Source organism: Lepisosteus platostomus, chromosome 23, assembly GCF_059453375.1.
Source record: "Lepisosteus platostomus isolate fLepPlt1 chromosome 23, fLepPlt1.hap1, whole genome shotgun sequence".
In the NCBI taxonomy this organism is placed as follows: domain Eukaryota; kingdom Metazoa; phylum Chordata; class Actinopteri; order Semionotiformes; family Lepisosteidae; genus Lepisosteus; species Lepisosteus platostomus.
This window is the reverse complement of record NC_142633.1, coordinates 17,116,579-17,135,451: the sequence shown is the minus strand read 5'-3', so window position 1 is coordinate 17,135,451 and position 18,873 is coordinate 17,116,579. Positions and strand designations below refer to the sequence as shown.

The 18,873-nt window shown below is 50.4% G+C and overlaps 1 protein-coding gene across 2 annotated transcripts; it reads left to right on the top strand.

Annotated features, from left to right (window-relative positions):
* The first annotated feature begins 8,982 nt into the window (after window positions 1–8,982).
* perm1a (PPARGC1 and ESRR induced regulator, muscle 1a) lies at window positions 8,983–16,629 on the top strand. Of its 2 annotated transcripts, XR_015929600.1 has the most exons (5): window positions 8,998–9,099; window positions 10,382–13,864; window positions 14,404–14,520; window positions 14,865–15,035; window positions 16,282–16,629. XR_015929600.1 is itself a non-coding variant. In XM_088617193.1 (4 exons), exons 2-4 carry the CDS (start codon window positions 10,414–10,416, stop codon window positions 14,948–14,950), a joined length of 3,654 nt encoding a protein of 1,217 aa, XP_088473319.1. In that variant the 5' UTR covers window positions 8,983–9,099; window positions 10,382–10,413; the 3' UTR covers window positions 14,951–16,629. The 2 variants fall into 2 exon arrangements, 1 of the variants encoding a protein (XP_088473319.1); XM_088617193.1 differs by having other exon boundaries at window positions 8,983–9,099; window positions 14,865–16,629.
* The last annotated feature ends 2,244 nt before the right edge of the window (window positions 16,630–18,873 follow it).

The following is an 18,873-nucleotide window of genomic DNA, read 5'->3' as shown; positions in this document are numbered from 1 at the left end:
GCCTGCTCTACCTGCTGTACCTACTGGCCCTGGTTAAGATGTTTCAGAGGCCAGAGCCTCTGAGCAGCAAGTGACTTCGTAAATGTACCCAGTCCGATCCCCTGCACTGAGACCAGGGTCTCCAGCCCCGGTCCCAGTGAGGACCAGTCCAGCAGTTTATAGAGGTGGCCACTAATTCATCCGTTTCCAAAGACCTGGGGCAGTTTAACTGCGGTCCATTGAACGGGCGGTTTGCTAAATGAAGTCATACAGAGACCACCTGTATAGTGAAAATCTGTTTAAAAATCCCGGAGTGTTTCTCGAAAAGAATAGAGTGTGACCCTGGTGTCCTGGCAAAATCTCCCCATTTTCTGTAAAGCACTTTGAGTGGAGTGTCCAGAAAAGCGCTATATAAGTGTAAGCAATTATTATTAGGGTTACTACAATCTGGAACCAAAATAAGAATACCCTTCATTCTTAACTCAATTAATCAGTAACTTTGTGTTTTCTGTCAGTACTCTGGTACTGCCAGTCCTGTAGTACTGTCTTCAGGTTTCAGCCTGATGTTACTGAGCTACGTCTTGGCATAGTTTCTCACTCCTCCCTGTGGGGAAGGTGATGGTGGTGTGAAAGGACATGTTAACCCCACTGGGCTGGTGCCATCCAGGGGCCGAGCTCTGTGCTGAATGTTTCCCTTTGTGCAGAGCGGTTCACAGAGACAAAGACCTTCACCCCAGATATGTCAGTGCAGGAAGCTGAGCTCTCGCAGGTGCAGTGTTGCTGTGGCCCTGGTGAGCTGACTCACCTCCATGTCCCCGGTCCCAGGCGAGAGCGTCGCAGAGCTGTGTGTGTGTTTCCGTGAGCGTTGCACAAACACCTGACTCCAACCTGCGCCAGTGGTCGTCAGAAAAGGAAAAGAGGCCAAAGCTGAGCTCTCTTGGCACCAGGTTGACATGGGCTACACCAGCAATGTTTTCCTCTTCTGTTTCATGTGGAATATCAAAGAGATTCAAAGCCCTTAAAAGGGCAGCACTGATATTCCTGCTCACACATTGCTTGATGTACAATGAGTGGCAGCTTCCTTATATACAGTATATGTGGTAGCAGGGTAAAACACAAGATTGTGACAGTTTTCCTTTTGTCTAAATAAGCTTATATGTACGACTTTGCTTCGTCTTGGTTTCCCACAGAGCGCCTTGTGTGTCACTGTGTCCATCACAATATTCTTTCTTCTCTGACTGAGATGTGCTTCACTGTGCTCTGCAGTGCTTTATCTGTCCTGCACCACAGTAAACATCTGTAAGGGATGGTTTGCAAAACCCTTTCCCTTCTTGCTCTCTCCTGTAGTGACTGAAACATGCTTCATAAAAAAACAGTGATTTCATAACCACAGCAGAAAACTAAACCTGTATTTTAGTGTCGTTACTGTGTGTTTTTCATTGCACATTTATAAATTACAGCTTCCTCCTGTTTCATGTTTGCTTGCTAATATTTGAATGATTGCTGTGTTTTAACGAACTGATTACTCCTTTTGTAAAAATATCTGAATGTGAAACTGATGTTTTTAATCAGTGCAAGATGTACACAGCATAGAAGCAAGGGAGCATAGGAGCAATATTTAAAACACGATCTTCTTTTCAAGGGCTGTTACAAAATTCACCCCAAACTGAAAACAAAATGTAGAGATAAAAGCAATGCTCAAACAAATCTCAGTGAATAACAAAACTGATTGCAAACAGCAACATTGTCTTTTTAAAAAGGCCTCAAACAGACCCACCCCACAGTTTAATAGTACAGAATAATAAGAGAATGTTGCTCTTTGTAAGTTGTATTTCTGGCCTGTATAGTCTGTCTTTGGCCAGAAGTCCTGAAGTCCCAGAGGCGTAGCTGAAGAATGTTATCAGTGCATCATGGCTGTTAAAAGGAATCGCTAGCGCTTGTGGGGTCTGTGTGTGTTAGCGCTTGTGGAGTCTGTGTGTGTTAGCGCTTGTGGAGTCTGTGTGTGTTAGCGCTTGTGGAGTCTGTGTGTGTTGGCGCTTGTGGAGTCTGTGTGTGTTAGCGCTTGTGGAGTCTGTGTGTGTTGGCGCTTGTGGAGTCTGTGTGTGTTAGCGCTTGTGGGGTCTGTGTGTGTTAGCGCTTGTGGAGTCTGTGTGTGTTAGCGCTTGTGGAGTCTGTGTGTGTTACCGCTTGTGGAGTCTGTGTGTGTTGGCGCTTGTGGAGTCTGTGTGTGTTAGCGCTTGTGGAGTCTGTGTGTGTTTTTGCCGTGTGGCCGGGGGACCGGAGGAAACTCGGCCCTTGCGAGTTGAGAGGTCAGTTGTTTCAGCAGCCGGATGTGAGACGCAGGTATGTGTGTGTGTGAACGGCGCTGGCCGGCTGCCATGGCTCTGTTTTAAAGATAACCCCCGCCCCGCCCTCTTGACCGGAGGAAGTTAAGGAAGGTCATTACTCCACACAGGGTCAACTCCTGCTTTTGGCATTGTTGCAGAATCATTGATTAACCCTCCCCTCTACCCCTTGGACAACAAGGTGTGAATGGCTCCCTGTATGTTTAACTGAAAGCAAACAACCTGATGCCTTATAAACCTTGGGAGAAGTAGGGTGGGGAATTCGAGGATGCTTTAGGGGTCTTTGGGGTCAGTGGGCTCTTTACATTTACTGGGCATCAATTAGCAGTTTCCCAGGATTCTGCATGTCTCTACACAGCGTGCGGTTTTGACATTTCTTCTGAAGAAGCTTGGTGCAGCACACTGTCCCTGGTCACCACACTGGGGAACTGGTTTGGAAATTCTGGTCCACAGGGCAGAGCGCCACCTACTGGTCCAGAAACGCCACTCACAGCTGCAATATGTATGTTTTTTCCTTAGAGGGCTCCCATACCAGTACAGAGCAGCCCAGCTCTGCCTAGCTTCTGAGGTCAGGCCAGATCGGGCCGGAAAGGGGCAACGCTGCTGTCGACTGTATTTGGCCCGACTCTCTCGGCACTGTGAGCTGCCCGCTCTCCAGCGCGGGGATCTGCGGGGGCGGGGGGTGGGGGCTCGCGTGCCGCAACAGCAGCAGCAGGAGGCTCCTGTCAAGAGACAGAGCCAACAAAAACAGCAGTGCGAGAGAGAGAGAGAGAACCACAGCTGCCAGAGAGGCCTGAGCTGAAATCTGGAATCTGACGTGTGGCACGCTGGGAGGAGGCGGCTGCTTCACAGCTGTCTGCCACGAGGCCCAATTAGAGGAGGGAAATACCATCCGCGGTGCGTTTCAGGATGGGGTTCCCGCAGCAGAACGAGAAGTGTGCACACAGTGGCTCTGAGGAGCGTTGCTTAACCGCAAGCACCGCGCAACTGCTTCCAGGAATCACAGCGCGTTCAGCGCATGTGTCTGATTCAGTGGGGCTTCCGGTGGCCCCCTGTCATGTTTCTAAAGGGATTGCTTGGAGTTCGGAAACGTTTTGCATTACCGCGTCCCCAGAGCCAGGCTAGGCCAGCGTGAGGTAGGCAGCTTCCGTTAGGCGCAGGATTGCAAAGCTCCCTGCCGATTGTGCCCGCCAAAACGTTTGTACAGGAGGGAGTACTTTTTATGTCATATGTGTTTTACATTACTTAGGAAGGTGAGGTATCATGTCTGCTTAAATGATGCATTTAAGCGCATCAGAAAGCTCTAAAGCAGAGCATGCAGTAAGTCCCAGAGCTCGCGTAATTCGTAGCAAGGCCCTGCCTGTCAGGCACTTGCACAGCGTTCTCAGCTCGCCTAATGAGCTGCTGATTATTATCGGGGTTTGCTGGGGCTCCTTCATTTGTCTAAGCTGGGGGCATGAGCCACTGGACGAGGCAAGGGCCAGGAGGTTAGGTCCTGCTAATGAGGGTCTGCTGTGGCAGGTCAGATGTCAGCCAGGCCCGGGTCTGCAGCCTCCGATGGCTTTATTGTTTACTCGCTCTCTCGAGTGTCGCATCTCCCCCAGGCCTCCGCCACGGCGCAGAGGGCCGACTCGAGCGTGAGGAGGCCCTTGTGCTGCGCCGGGGGCCCCCACGTGCGCAGCTGCGGGGTCTCAGCGGGCGGCCGGCCCCCCCGGGCCACAGGTGCGAGTCTGGAGCGCGGCCAGTCGGGAAGCCGGCAGGTTCGCAACATTTCCTGCCTTTGAGAGCTACAGGCTTTTCTCTGGTGCACAGAGGACTGTCACAGGGGGAGGTTGAAAGGTTGATATCCCATTACTGATGCAGGGGGCCAGCCAGCCCAGTGGACGTGAGGTGCCGGCGGTCTGCGGTGTTACCGGCAGCTCCCCCCGGCGCCCCCAGCTGTCAGGGCGGATCGATGGGCTGACTGAGGTTAAACCGAGAGGTGTGGGGACGCTGCCTGGGCCGTTGAGCTCGCAGCTAGAAGTGGCTTAATTTACGAGCCCCTGTTTCCGCTGTGTGTGTGTGTGTGTGTGTGTGTGTGTGTGTGCGGCATGACTCCGCGCAGGCTGCATGTGAAGGCTTCCGGGCCCGGCTGGAGCAGGAAGCTGTCTTGGCTGAGCTTCACAGACAATCCAGTCTTTGTGCGTCCGTCTGTGGCACTGAAATAGCGGCGACCCCAGCCACAGGGAGAGCCGGTATCAATACTGCGATTCAGGCTCAGCGAGTGACGCCTCTTTCGGAGCAAGATCGCACTCCAGAAGCGCTCCCAGGGGTAGCCAGAAATAGCCGTGGGATCTCAGAACCTGTAAGCGTATTTAACCCACTCTGTGGGTTTGTTTAAGACAACATCTTATTTAGGATATTGGCCAAGAAGAAAACGTCTTGAATCAAAAAGGAAAGCGTGTCCTAACACTTCTGTTGGCTGTCATCACTCCTGCAGTCCCGTGCGTGTCAGTGAGTGCAGCACTGAGGAAGCAGTGGCCAGGGGCCTGGGTGTGCAACAGGGAGGGTTGTGGGTTCAAATCCCAGGGGTGGCACAGCTGCTGTGTCCTTGAGCAAGGTACTTGGCTCAGTTTAAGTAAAATACAAGTTGTTTACATGATTAAAAGTCGGTTGGTTTAAATAAAGACCCTTTCTAAATAATAATATTTGTTGAACATATTTGTCAGTGATGTACCTTGTACTTTTATTGAACATTTATCCTCACGTATAGCTTCTTTAGAGTTTGTCCTCTGTCTCACTTTGAGTGAAGCCCGCTTGTGTTTATAGCTAGTTCCATTTCCATAGAGATTAAAACTGTAGGGGTCCTGTAGAGTTATACACTTTATTTGACTCAGTGATTGACCCTGAATTTGAACAGTAGGTAGCCATGCTGATAATCGGAGTGGTCAACAGCTGGCTGTGTTGGAAGGGTGACAAAAACGCCAAGAGAGAGAGCAGCTCAGATTGTGTGGTTCCTGCTGCACGGGTCTTGAGCGCCACCTGGTGGAGCGAGTATTAAATTCTCAAGCTGTCTGTGGTTCCGCTTCCCGGCCACTTGGAATGAATGCAGGAGATCCCAGCCTTGAAGAATTTTAACTTTCCCTTTAGCTATAGTGGGCAAATAAAATGCAGATCACGTCTAATAGGCTTGAGAGTTTAAAATGCATTTTATCCAAATAAAATGTTGTTAACCTGTGCTTAATGGATGATAATTATAATTTAGTTCATAATTTAAAGTTATAATTTAATACCCGATCATGGGCAATGCATGTCGTAGTAATCGATTAGTGACATTGCTGGGGTGATCCAATCGTTTTTCCGAGGCTCCTAGACTTAGACACCTTTTGAATTAACCTGAAATAGACTCTGAAATTAAATTAAAACTACGCAGAACCACCTTCGAGAGCAGCAGCGCAGTTGGAAAGAGGGGGTGCGGAGGGGGGGTGTTGTCGGGGATCTGGTTGTGTTCAGAATGTGACCCCACTGTCTTGCACGCTGATCCCTGTCTGTACCCCCAGGCGAGGAGATTGTGGACAGCTGGGCTCGCTACAGCCAGGATTAAATCAGTCCTTTAGTTTCTCGTTACCTGAGCTCAAGGTGCGTGACCAGTCTGGAGTCCATGAGGGCGGACAGATCTGTGACACACCTGTGTCCCCCTGGCTCAGCAGGCTTAACAAACCATCCAGACTCTCCAAGCCACTTAACTGATTTTCACTTCTAATACTCGGAATATCGAGTCATCTGGCCAGCCATATCCTTTTCGGGTGTACTTTCTTCTCACATAGTGTGTCAACCGTTTTCTGAAGAGCAACCAAAAACACCTACATGGCTGGGTGGTGTGTTCCACACTCCCGCAACCCTTTGTGTGAAGAAATGTCAGTTTTAAATGCACTTCTTCATAAATTGCACTTGCGTCTGCTTTGGGTTTCAATGTTGATTCAGAATGCTGTAAGCATTTTCGTCTCTTCTCTCCCGAAACCCCTTCCACTAAGAGAGAGCACCTGCCGTCTCTCGGATTTTAGTTTGTGTGTGAGCACGTGTTTCGTTTTCAAAGGCCTGTGATTACAAAATAAAAAGAACACCTGGGGGCAATGTCTCAAAAGAGATCTGAACCATTTCACTGCCTTCACATGAAGTGTAAGGTTTATAACTACAGTTTTCAACACTATTCCCCTTGAGCTTTTTTTAAACACGGTACTTGGAAACCCTTAAGGGTGCTATGAAAATCACTGTGTGCATACATGTGCAAAATGACCAAAACTGTATTCATTTTGCTGAATTGAATCTCAAGACTTTACTAATGTTAGCAGGACTCTGCCATCCTCAGGTGAGCATTGGAGTACACGTGTTTCAAGATCAGAGAGGGAAAAACAATTCCCTACAGTCAAGTGCATTTCTTATGAATGACCCCCATCTTAATTTCCCCTGGGATAAACACCATCTGAATAAAATAAATAGTTTTGGTTACAGGATGTGATGTGCGCAGATGAACCCTCGTTTTCGCTGTGCTTTACAGTGTTTTTAATGTGCTACAGGACTGCATTTTTGTAAAGGTCTGTTGATCAGCAGCACACATTGAAAACCTCACTGATTACAGTTCCACAGTATAAGTTTGAAACTGAAGCAAGTCCTAGCAGACTGCGATTTGACAGTGAAGCAGTCTCCTTTTTTACATCCATTGCTGGGTATTTCTTTGACAACGGGCTAACAGCCCAGAAAAGGCTCTCGCGCAGTTTCATAGGTCATCCTTAAATCATGAATTCCCACACCCTTCAGGCACTTTGCTTTTGTCCATCTATGCAAGTGAGTTGTGTAAGTGGTTACTTGAGAGATTATGTGAAACCAAACTCCCAACTTCCAACACCCAGTGACTCTTTAAGGACCACGGCTTCCCATTTCAGACTGAAAAAGACTCAATTCATTTGCTAAATTGATCACAAGTCTCAGGGTTCCCCAGTCTTTTCAAACTGATGATTCCAGGGCGACTCCTGAAACCTGCTGGACTGCCACTCTCCAGGATCCGGGCGGCTCTTCTTTGCTTGAGCATTTGTCTGCATTGTTCAGGCTCTGGGTGAGGGAGCTCGGCAGCAGGTTATCAGCCATTGTTCTGGGGTTTCTGAAGCTCACAGATAATTGATAAACCGCCTCACCCCTCTGGACATGTGTTAAGTAGCAATGAAGGAGTGGTTACACTGCCTGCCTGCTTTGTGCAAGGGGCTCTGTGCCAGGAGGTGCCAGACTATGCAGATCTCTGTGTGCAAATGAGGTGCAGGTCAGGCCCCTTCTCTGACTGCCACAATTTGCAAGGATTTGTTTAATCAACACTCAAATGCCTGAGCAGATAAAGCAAAACAATTAAGGTTTTGCTGTAGAATTAGTTTGCATTAAATAGCCCTTAGATTCTTATCTTAATCCCTAAAACCAACCAATAAGAGGCTTAATTCTGTTGGTTAAACCCTGATTCCATGCAAAGCTGAATGGTGAAGCGCTGGGCCTGATTCCCTCAGGTGCAGAAAAGTCGTAGGCTGTCTCACTCATTGTGCTCCTGAGCCTCCAAGAGCGAACTGACTTCTGGCACTCTGATGGTTAAGACATGCGGCAATTACTGTTCTGCGCTGGTCTGTAAATATGCAAAACTAAGAACTGCAGCTTTTTGAGCAAATAGTTGACTTTTAGTATTGCAAAGGAGTGCAGTTAAGTAGGTATCATATTAAACTCCTTAGAACCAGCGTCTATATAAGAATAGAGTGTTCTGGGAGTGATGGTTATGGTTTAACATGCGAATGTTTTGGCGAACGCAAGAGACTGTCTTCAGTGGGGTCTGTGGCCTAACGGCTGCGGTTCTGCAGACTTTTTGTTGACAACGATATAAACCTGATTGCAGGACAGCCAGCATGTCACTGTAATCCTGCCTTATCACCCTGCAACTCACAGCTGGCAGCCCACTGGAGCTCAGCAGGTGTGAGCCTGGTCAGTACCTGGATGGGAGACTCCTGGGAAAAACTAAGGTTGCTGCTGGAGGAGGTGTTAGTGGGGCCAGCTGGGGGCGCTGTGGTCTATGTGGGTCCTAATGCCCCAGTATAGTGACGTGGACACTATGCTCTAAAAAGGTGCTGTCCTTCGGATGAGATGTAAAACCGAGGTCCTGACTCTCTGTGGTCATTAAAAATCCCAGAGTGTCTCTTGAGAAGCGTAGGGGTGTTACCCTGGTGTCTTGGCCAAATTTTCCTCTGGCCCTTATCAATCATGGCCTCCTAATAATCCCCATCTCTGAACTGGCTTCATCACTCTGCTCTCCTCGGCACTGGGAGCTGGAGTGTGGGGAGAGGACTGGAGCATCATGCAGGTGGGGCTGCACACTGGTGATAGTGGAGGGGAGCCCCATTACCTGTAAAGCGCTTTGAGTGGAGTGTCCAGAAAAGCGCTATAGAAGTGTTAGCAATTATTATTATTATTAGCAGTAGCAGGAGTAGCAGTACACACACAACCGCCATAATAATAATAATAATAAGTTCAATGCAGAACAGAAGCTCTGCTCGGCGGGCGCACGCGGTGTTGCTATTTCAGGCGCTGAAACGGAGCCGCGCGCTTGGCTCCGGGGCCGGGGCGCGAGCGCGCCGTGTGACTGGGCCGTGGGCTCTATTTTTAACAGGTCAATGGAGCTGGCTGACTTTACCAGCGTGAAGGGCAGGCTGGGCAGGCTGGGCAGGCTGGCCAGGGACCGGGGCTGTCGGCTGGAGCGGCGCTGCGGGAGGTAAGCCGGCTCATCACGCTGAACCCCCGTGGACCCGGGCATTCGGGGGTCCGGTACCCCCGCGGGGCTACTGTGAAAGCAACTGTGGGCTGAAGAAGCTGGAAAATATAGCAAAATGAAAAAATAAAACCAGATTTCGGGGAAATATGTACAAATTAATTGCTACATTTTCTAAAAACATCTATGGTTGTTCATGACAGTTCACGAGCAGCATTGGAAAGTGAATCGGTGTAGTTTCCGACGGCTGTGTCACATTTCTTCTGTTGTTAACTGGTCTCAGAAGTACTGGCGCGCAGTGAAACATCTTCTGAAAGCGGGTTCCCTGTTTCGGGAGCCCCGCGGAGTGTAAGACACGTGTCTTCAGCGCGCTGTGGGTGTGAATGCCCAGTTTACACCCAGCGGGAACCTGGCGCTCTCGGTGACCGTGTTTGCGAAGCTGAGGCTGCTGTCCATCCCTTTTGAAGGTGTGCCTATTATCTGGCAGTCAGGGCGGTCAGTGTGTCTGCCCAGCCGCTGTGTCTTCTGATCAAGGAATGCGCTTGTTTCCGCACTGAATTCAGGCAGGTGGCACAGGAAGTCAAACCACGCGTGTTCTGGAGACTCGGGGGGTCGGGGCCCAGTCGTGCACCAGCGGCGTGACGAGGGGAGGGGAGCCGGGGTCCCTCTCGCGCCTGCCGAACCCCCGCTGCGGCGGGTCACGAGACAGAGCCTCCCGGAAGGGGCTCCGGCTATTTCAGGATGAGTCGCTCGGATTTCCAGCTCCAGTCGACTTCCGGCCGGCCCACCCCCTCCCCACCTCCCCTTGTGTCGCTTCCAGGAAGCAGCTCCCCTTTTAAGTAGCCCCCAGCCTTTTAATTACCCCCCCCCCTCCACACACTATTCCTCTTTGAGAATCCTGCTCGTCTCTGCAGCCTTCTGTTGGAACAACTTTCTGTTTAAACCGTTGGAATAATCAGGAGGCAGACTCTCGCACCTCAGGTGGCCGGAGGCGACAGGCTGGATCTCCGATGAGGAGTAAAACTGCTCCTCTTGTTGGGGTCATAGACGTAAAAAAGAAAAGGACCCGTGTTTAAATGATCGTCCCCACAATACGCCATGCGTGTACTGAATATCAAAACAGAATTTTGTCTGAGCTTTTTTTATACAGTATGTACATCTTGTTCATAATATAGTCATTTCAAACTGGGCAGACAAGAACAATCACATTTATTATTATTATTATTATTATTATTATTATTATTATTATTATTATTGTTGTTATTGTTATTCATGCTCTTTGCAGCTGCTGGAACTGCCTGGGAATCTCCTCTCGCCATGGATGACTTCGACTACAGCGTGCACATATCCGAGAGAGACTGGGATTCCTTCTTCCTGGAATGTGAGGAATGCAGCCTCTCCCAGCCGGTGCTGGCGGGCCTGGACGACTCGGGCTCGAGCGATGCCGACGAGCCCGGGTCCTTGCTCGCGGGCCGGCGCTGGGGGTCCCAGGTGACGGACCTGCCCGAGTTTTCCCTCTGCAGCCCCCCGGGCTTCCCGGGATCTCCCCCCGGGGGCGGCAGGCAGGAGCGCGGGGGCCACGAGGACGTCCTGTCGGGCAGCGAGGAGGAGGAGGAGGACCTGGAGTCGGTGAACAGGTTCCTCGAGGGGCTGAAGAGCCGTGCAGCTGGAGCAGAGGAGCCGGGGCAGTGCAGAGACAGATCCCCTGGGGTGTCCAGTGGTGACAGGACCCCGCCTGGCTCTGCCCCCGCAGTGTCTGCTGATGAGCCCAGGCAGGCAGCTCCTGGAGACAGGGCTCTGTCCCGGGGAGAGGAGGAGGAAAGGCCACTTTCGCTCCGTAACGGGGCTCCGAGATTAAGCAGCAAGGAAACCACAAAACCAGACGACACAGGCAGGCCTGCGGGGCGATACGAGGACACGCACCGTCTGTCAGGCGCGCACGAGGCCAGAACACGTGTGTCTGCAGGCAGTTTAGATGGGGCTGAAAGAGATGCTTGTTCTGCGGGGCCGTGTGTATTCTCTGCTCCAGCAACGCAGGAAAAAAATCTGCTTCGGGGCGAGACTCTGAGTGGTTTCCCAGAGGCGCCCCAGGAGACGCAGGTGAAACCACACTGTTTCTTCAAGCGTGATTCCGCAGGAGGTCAGTCCGGGTCCGGGGAGACTCCCGGCAGCAAAGATCTCGGGAAAAGCGACATCCTCCCCCCGGAGGAAGGAGCCGGTCCGAGGTCAGCCGCTGGCCCTGCCGAGGCTTCTGAAGCGGGACGAGAGGAAGTTACACGGGATGCCCACCAGCGTGACACACGCCAGGGTTCACAGCCGAGTCCAGAGAGGCAGCCGGCGGCGATCGCGGCAGCCCTGGGTGAACAGCTCGGGACCGACGAGGGAGAGCGCCCGCCACCCGTGGGTGTTCGGGATTTGCAGCGGAAAGCCAGCCCTACCGAATCCGCAGAGAGAGCGGACTGGGAGAGCCGGGGTTCACCTGGAGCTGCAGACAGGTCGCTCTCACACCCGCAGACTGCTTGCATGTGTTGTTTGACAGCCGATGGGCTGGTTGCAGAGAAGACTGTCTCCACAGAGGTGCCTGACCACACACTTTCCTCCCATCCCACTGGACTGGGAGTGTCTTCCACCACAGGGCTCTGGAAGCTGCAGTGGGAAGGCAGGTTTGACGATCAGGAAATGGACGATGGACCTGACTCATTGGCGCATTTGGAGGATGGCAAAATGACGCAGAATGCAGCTTACCTGTGTGGCCCAGGAACAGGTGACATTAATGTGAACAGCAAGAAACCTGCAACAGAGCCTGTCCAGCCATCTGCGACAGCAGGTGTGAGTCCTGAAGACAACTCGCATGGTACCGACGCCAGCGACCATTCCCCCACTGGGCCAGGGCATTCAGTCCCAGAGTGCACCACACCTGAGAAATCAGGTGACCAAACATGTTTAGAAAGCCTGATCCATGGACTCACTGCGGGGAGAACTAAAAACTTCTCGGTCTTTCCTTTGAGGTCAGGAGAAGCCGAAGAAGGCAGCTCTGGTCACGGCTCATTTCTGACTCTCAGTTCTTCCAGCACAGGCCGTGTTGCACCTGAGCAGGACAGCAACATTTCAGACTTGTTAAACATTGCGCTGCGTTGTGAGCCAGCGCAAGCAGAACCAGCTGCGCTTGCAGCAGAGGGTTGTGTTGAAGGGGGATGTCTAGAACTGCAGGAGATCCGAGGTGAGGAAGCACAATCCAAGGACCACTGCGCGGCTCCAGATCCCAGCCCTGATGTCACACTGGGGCCTCACACTGAAAGCAGCACAGGAAATGGGTTTCCTGGGAATGGGCCCTTGGCAGCAGACGGAGAACTGCACAGCACAGCCCTGGACCAGGTGTGCCCAACACACCCTCCAAAGGTCCGGGCCATCTCCGCTTTCTGGGAGGAAATGGAAAAGCTGACGATAAATGACATCCTGTATGTCAAGTTGAGGAGTAACGGCCAGCGGGGTCCAGCGTCGCCTCCGCACGACCAGACCTTTGCAGAGATTTCTGACAGTGTGGACTCTGGGTACTTCACACACCAGGAGGACAGCAAAGCCGACACGTCGGGTGATAGTGACAGTACGGCTAACGTGTTCTCACAAGTCCACGACACCAGCGCAGAGCCTAAAGATGGGCCCCAGGAGGCCAGCTCGCACACGTTTCCGATGACAGAACATGAGTCCTGGGAGAGGGGATTGGAGCAAATCCCTGCCAGCCCCAGGTCTTCCAGTATTCCCAGAGGGATGTCACAGGGGGTCTGTCCCGAAGACGCCACCCAGACACCTCGTTTACTGGCCGGCACCGAAACAAGCAGCGCACATATTCCCAAGACCGCCAGCGTGCAAGACCTGCGCGCACTGGAGACGGAACCAGGGTGCAGACATGGGTGCAGGGAAGCCTCCTGGCAGACGAGCCCCGCTGGGAAAGATGCAGAAGGCAGCTCCGCAGGGAACCCCCTCCTCCCTCCTGACGAGGATCACGGGCTCACTGAGCTGGACGACACCGCAGGGACCAGCACACACCTGGCGCCGTCTTCCTCCAGCGCGGCTGCGACCCGGAGCTACACCGTCTCTTTCCCCGAATTTTTTGAGCATCTGTTCGGGGAGGATGAAGGTGGAGTCGGCGTTTCGGACCCAGAGGACGCGGTCGTGTCCTTTGCCGACGAGGAGGCGAGCAGCCTGTCGGTTCCCGAGATGTACGACTACTTCTTTTCCGAGTTCGAGACAGAGGGTCTTTTCCTCCCCGCGGTCTGGCGCTCGAGAGAAAACGTCGCCTGCTCACGCCCTCCCGACGAGGACCTCCTGCTGCCGGAGACGTCCGATTGCCTGTTCCCCGAGGACGAGCCGCGGGCGGTGGGGGATGAAGAAAGCTGCGGACCTGTCCGTGTGGTGACTCGTTTAAAGGACAGCGCGGCCGGTCCCCTCGCTGTGTCGGGTCCGGATGCTTATGAGCATTTTTTCGCTGGCAGCGAGTGGGAGAGAAATTCGCCGTGGCGAAATTTCACGTCTCTCAGAAGGAGGTGTTTCACGAGAGGCAGTGAAAACGCCAGGGGAGATTCCAGCTCCTCGTTGCTGCCGAAGAAGTACGGGAAGGTCTTCCAGAGGGAAATCCCCCGAGGGTACACAGAGAGGAGAAGCGGCAACAGTCCTTCGGTAATCCATTTCCTTAAGGACCAGATCCTGAGACACCTGGAGGAGCAGAGGAGCAGATCCACTGATCCCAGCTCGGCAGTCGCTGTACCAAGTAAGCTGTTGTGCTGGAATTACTATGACAGGCGGAGGATGTCCGTGCACGAGAGGACAGTCCCTGCAGTGCACAGCCATCCCGGTCCTTTGCGTGCAGAGAAGCACTGAGAAATAGTGGCACAGACAGCTTTGGGAACTCTATTGTGAGCAGCAGGAATGGCTGTGTGGTGTATAAGCACGCTGGGAAAGCTGCACAGCAATCGTGAAAATTTACTGTGCATCTTGAGCCCTTCAACTGCTGAATTAAACTGAGAGCCGATCAGTAAAACTAACTAGGGCCTGACTACAAGAACTAGTTAAACTTCTTGTAAACTAGAGACCAAAGCCTTTACTGAGTCAATCCTGGCTGGAGTTGCAAGCACATGCCATGCAGCACTGGAGTGGGCTGGAATTACTTTAAAAAGAAGATCACTCGTATTCTTAAGCAACTGTTGTTAATGACAGTAAAGCCTTCCTGCTACAGGTGTACTGTGCAAACAGTTTTGTCCTGCGTAATAATTCAGATCTTTGTTTAAACTGACTTTTTCTGCCTTAAAGGGAACGAGGGATTTCTCCTGTCCCTCAGCCAGTCAGACATGTGCCTGGTGTGCATCGCCTTTGCTTCCTGGGTGCTGAAGTCAGCTAATCCACACGCAGCAGACGGATGGAAATCAGGTATTGGGCACCTCAGAACCTACCCTGGAAAAATTCCATTCCCAGGACTCCCACAAACACTGCATATTGTCCTGATTGGTGCACAGTGTAAAAGCTGAGACTCAGACAATTGGCAAGAACTGGAGAGACGATTGAGAAACTGTACAATACATAATGAAACAACTTTATCATACAGTGTTTTAACGCTTAAAACTGCTCATTCATCATGAAACTCCTGCACTATGTAATTTGTTTTTTTGCTAAATGTTTTTGGCATAACCAACATGCCAGTGCAGGTCACAGATCTTCCGTGACGCACTGGTGCACACACTCATGCAAATCGTTTCTTTCTAAATCCCATTCAGCTTTACTGGCAAACATCAGCGCCATCTCGGCTATTCGATACTTGAGAAGATCCGTCAAGGAGGAGAAGCCTGCTGGTCTGCAGTGAGGAGAAACTCTCCATGGAAAAGCAGTGGGAAGCAGGGAGAAGGGAAGCTTGCAGGATATTTCAGACAGTGCTCTTGGTTTAGCAGGTATTCATACCATAATGACCAGCAGTATATAAGCATTGGTTTAATGTATTATAAATACTGTATACACTATATGGATTTGGAGATGTATTTTTTCTTACCCTGTATCTAAAATGATAACCTCAGCAGAGTTTCCTCAATAGGAGGAATGAGTGTTGTAATAAAATCTTAAGAGGTTGTATCGCTGACAGACAGGGAAAATTCAGATTCTTTCCACTTAATAAATTAGAGCATGATCTTCTTTCTGATACAGGATACCAGCACGTATGTCTGCAGCTGTGTAGGTGTACAGGTAGCGGTAAGGTGGGAATCATGTGGATTATGTGGAGGTTTTGGAGACGCTAGAGGAGTCCGGGGCTGGTCCTGCAGGGCCTGCTTGTCTGTCTTGATAAAGCAGCAGCACACAGAGAGCTGGGAATTCCCTGCAGATCAGCCAGTAACATGGCGGTTTAGCTCACTGAGTGCTGAGGTGGACAGAGAGCTTCCAGGACCGCAATTAGACCGATGTGAGAAATTGGATGAGTGGGGGTGTTCTAGCTGTTTAGTACCAGGATGGGAGACCTCCTGGGAAAAACTAAGGCTGTTGCTGTAAGATGTATTTGGGGGGCCAGTAGGGGGCGCTCACCCTGCAGCCTGTGTGGGTTCTAATGCCCCAGTATAGTGACGGGGACACTATACTGTAAACAGGCACCGTCCTTCGGATGAGACGTAAAACCGAGGTCCTGACTCTCTGTGGTCATTAAAAATCCCAGGGTGTCTCTCATGAAGAGTAGGGGTGTAACCCCGGCATCCTGGCCAAATTTCCCTCTGGCCCTTACCAGTCATGGCCTCCTAATAATCCCCATCTCTGAACTGGCTTCATCACTCTGCTCTCCTCCCCACTGAGAGCTGGTGTGTGGGGAGCGTTCTGGAGCATCATGCAGGTGGGGCTGCACACTGGTGGTAAAGCCCTTTAAGTGGAGTGTCCAGAAAAGCGCTATATAAGTGTAAGCAATAATTATTATTAGCTGTGTCATGAGAGATCGTGTTCATGCTGTGTATTGTCTTGTCCCAGCCTCCTTTGTGGAATTGAAGAATGTGGGTTGAATATACCTGACGTCTGAGGTGATTCAAGAGAAAAACTGAACTTTAAGGGTCCAATTTTTAAAACAAAGTGCACTGATCTATTGATATTTAATTAAATTAAAATCAATGTATTAAACGGAAAGGATTGGGATTACAGTATTTTATTTTTTTGTTTTAACTCTAGGAGTGAAGCACTTGGGATGCACTGTTTGATTATATGAAGACAAAAACATAAAACCAGATCATCTGTTTTTTTTTTTCTGTAGACTGGGTTTGCAGGATTGAATAGGATACAAATATTTGCCACCTGAGTGAAATAGAAAAGAGCTCACCAGACCTTGATTACAGCTGAAGGGTTTGTTTTTTATCACTGCTGTGAGTGACTGGGTCACAGAACTGTTTTAAAATACCCACTGTTCTAACTTTGACTCATTGTCATCTGGTTTGTCTATGCCTGCCTAGAAATGTACCACTTCACTCTTTTCAGCGTGCTTATTCTGCACAATAAAACATTCAAGCTCTTTTCTCCAGGGCTCTCCTTACAGATCTGACTTCATTGCGTCTGGAATGATAGTTTTCTGTGTCAGACTGCACTGCTTGTACAACTTTCAGACTCCTCCGTCTGGCCGTCTGCGTGTGCACACGTGCGTCTTTAATCTTTTCAAAATTGACGACTATGGTAATAAAACACGGTATTTTATCTAAAGAAAGTAAAAGAAACGCACACAATGAGAGTGGACAGCAGAACGGCACAGTTACAATAAGGGTTTGGAATACAGCAGGAAAGACTTAAGCGACGTTTACCCCATTACATATTTTACTTAGTTGTAAAATTTGCACTTACACCCGTGTATGAGAAATTAAACCCTCTGCCCATTCCGATGAGAGGTATTAGTAAGCGCTCCAGACGTACACTCGGTGGGAACGACGCACTAAATCAAGGCTGAAAGTCTGTATGGGGCTGCCGAGGCGATACCGAAGAGACACCAGCAGGTGGCGGCGTTGTACCGGGGAAAGACGTTGCAAAACGCTGGATTCAGAGGCATCTAAAATATCAACGAGCGCTTTCCTTTGAAACACCCGTAGTAATCGAATGAATTAATTCTAGACATTATACTGGAATTACCACGCTGGTTTATATATATAAACTGAAGTCCAGTTGTGAACCGTGCACAACTGCAGAAAACTGCAAGAGGTTACTCTCTCGCTGCGAGACAACGTGTTCGCTGTTCTCCTCAGTGATGCGCAGAGATCTGCGGGCGGCGCTCGTGCTCCCTCGAGTCCAGACCTGGGCCGCGTGGGCAGCCGCAGGGGCCGTGACCTTTCACGTGTCGTCCGCACGAGGGCGCTCTCGCGGCCGTCCAGCGGGTGCGAGGCAGGCACCGGGCCACGCGCACAGCGGAGCCGTATTATCGAAAAAAACGGAGTGAAATATAATACGTCTGAGAAGAATATAGTGCTGAATATAAATTAGATGGGCAACAGACTACGGAACAGCTTCTACCTCCAGGCAATAAGACTGCTAAATAGCCAACCTGCAGCTCCTTCAGCAAATCACCTGAGCATCACCAATCACCAAAGCACCCAGGTGGGGCTGCACATTGGTGGTGGTGGAGGGGATCCCCATTACCTGTAAAGCGCTTTGAGTGGTGTCCAGAAAAGCCCTATATAAGTGTAAGCAATTATTATTATTATTATTATTATTATTATTATTATTATTACCTGTAATGGCTACATGGATACACAATTCTCACTATATTCAGCATAACTGCACTACATGTATATATTGCACACACCATGGACACATAACAGCTCTACTCACATTGAGTTTTATTCAATTTCAAAAATGTAACCTCAATTTTGTGATTTTTGTGTTTTTGTGAATTTTGTGATTTTTGTGATTCTTGTAATTTTTGTGAGCTCGGAGAAAAAGACATTTAATTGCCAGCAACTACTGCTGCACGCCGTATTGTTGTGCATTTTATAAAATTTGACTTGACTTGACATGAAAGCAAAACATCACTGGGAAAGCGCTCGTTGATATTTTAGATGCCTCTGAATCCAGCGTTTTGCAACGTCTTTCCCCGGTACAACGCCGCCACCTGCTGGTGTCTCTTCGGTATCGCCTCGGCAGCCCATACAGACTTTCAGCCTTGATTTAGTGCGTCGTTCCCACCGAGTGTAATATTGTATCCGTGACGTCTGGAGCGTTTACTAATACCTCACCGCAATCGGCAGCCCCACCTGCATGATGCTCCAGTCTGCTCCCCACAAACCAGCTCTCAGTGGGGAGGAGAGCAGAGTGATGAAGCCAGTTCAGAGATGGGGGTTATTAGGAGGCCATGATTGATATGGGCCAGGGGGAAATTTGGCCAAGACGCCGGGGTTACAACCCTACTCTTCTCGAGAGACGCCCATATCAATCATGGACGGTGCCTGTTTACAGTATAGTGTCCCCGTCACTATACTGGGGCATTAGGACCCACACGAACTGCAGGGTGAGCGCCCCCTGCTGGAGAGTAGATGCTTATTCAATCGTACAGCCAATAACATAAATTAAAATTACAAGTAGAGAACCGAGCCGGAAGTGACCAGGGACCAGAGAGCACGCGGGATCGGAACCACCTCGCGCGCCACACCCGCGGCGTGACGTCACCCAAGCCGGCGCGTGCAGCTGGGAAGTGATTCGAGGCGCGTCGGGCAGAAACGCACCTTAAACAGCAGGAAAAAAGTATTTTTTTTGCTTCATTTTGAAATAAATACTTATATATTTGTC

Bases quoted from the DNA above. Each gene is read 5' to 3' on its own strand.
- perm1a (XM_088617193.1), top strand. From the start codon at position 10,414: ATGGATGACTTCGACTACAGCGTGCACATATCCGAGAGAGACTGGGAT. The intron at 13,865-14,403 runs GTAAGCTGTTGT...TCTGCCTTAAAG, and splicing joins CTCGGCAGTCGCTGTACCAA to GGAACGAGGGATTTCTCCTG. The intron at 14,521-14,864 runs GTATTGGGCACC...AATCCCATTCAG, and splicing joins AGCAGACGGATGGAAATCAG to CTTTACTGGCAAACATCAGC.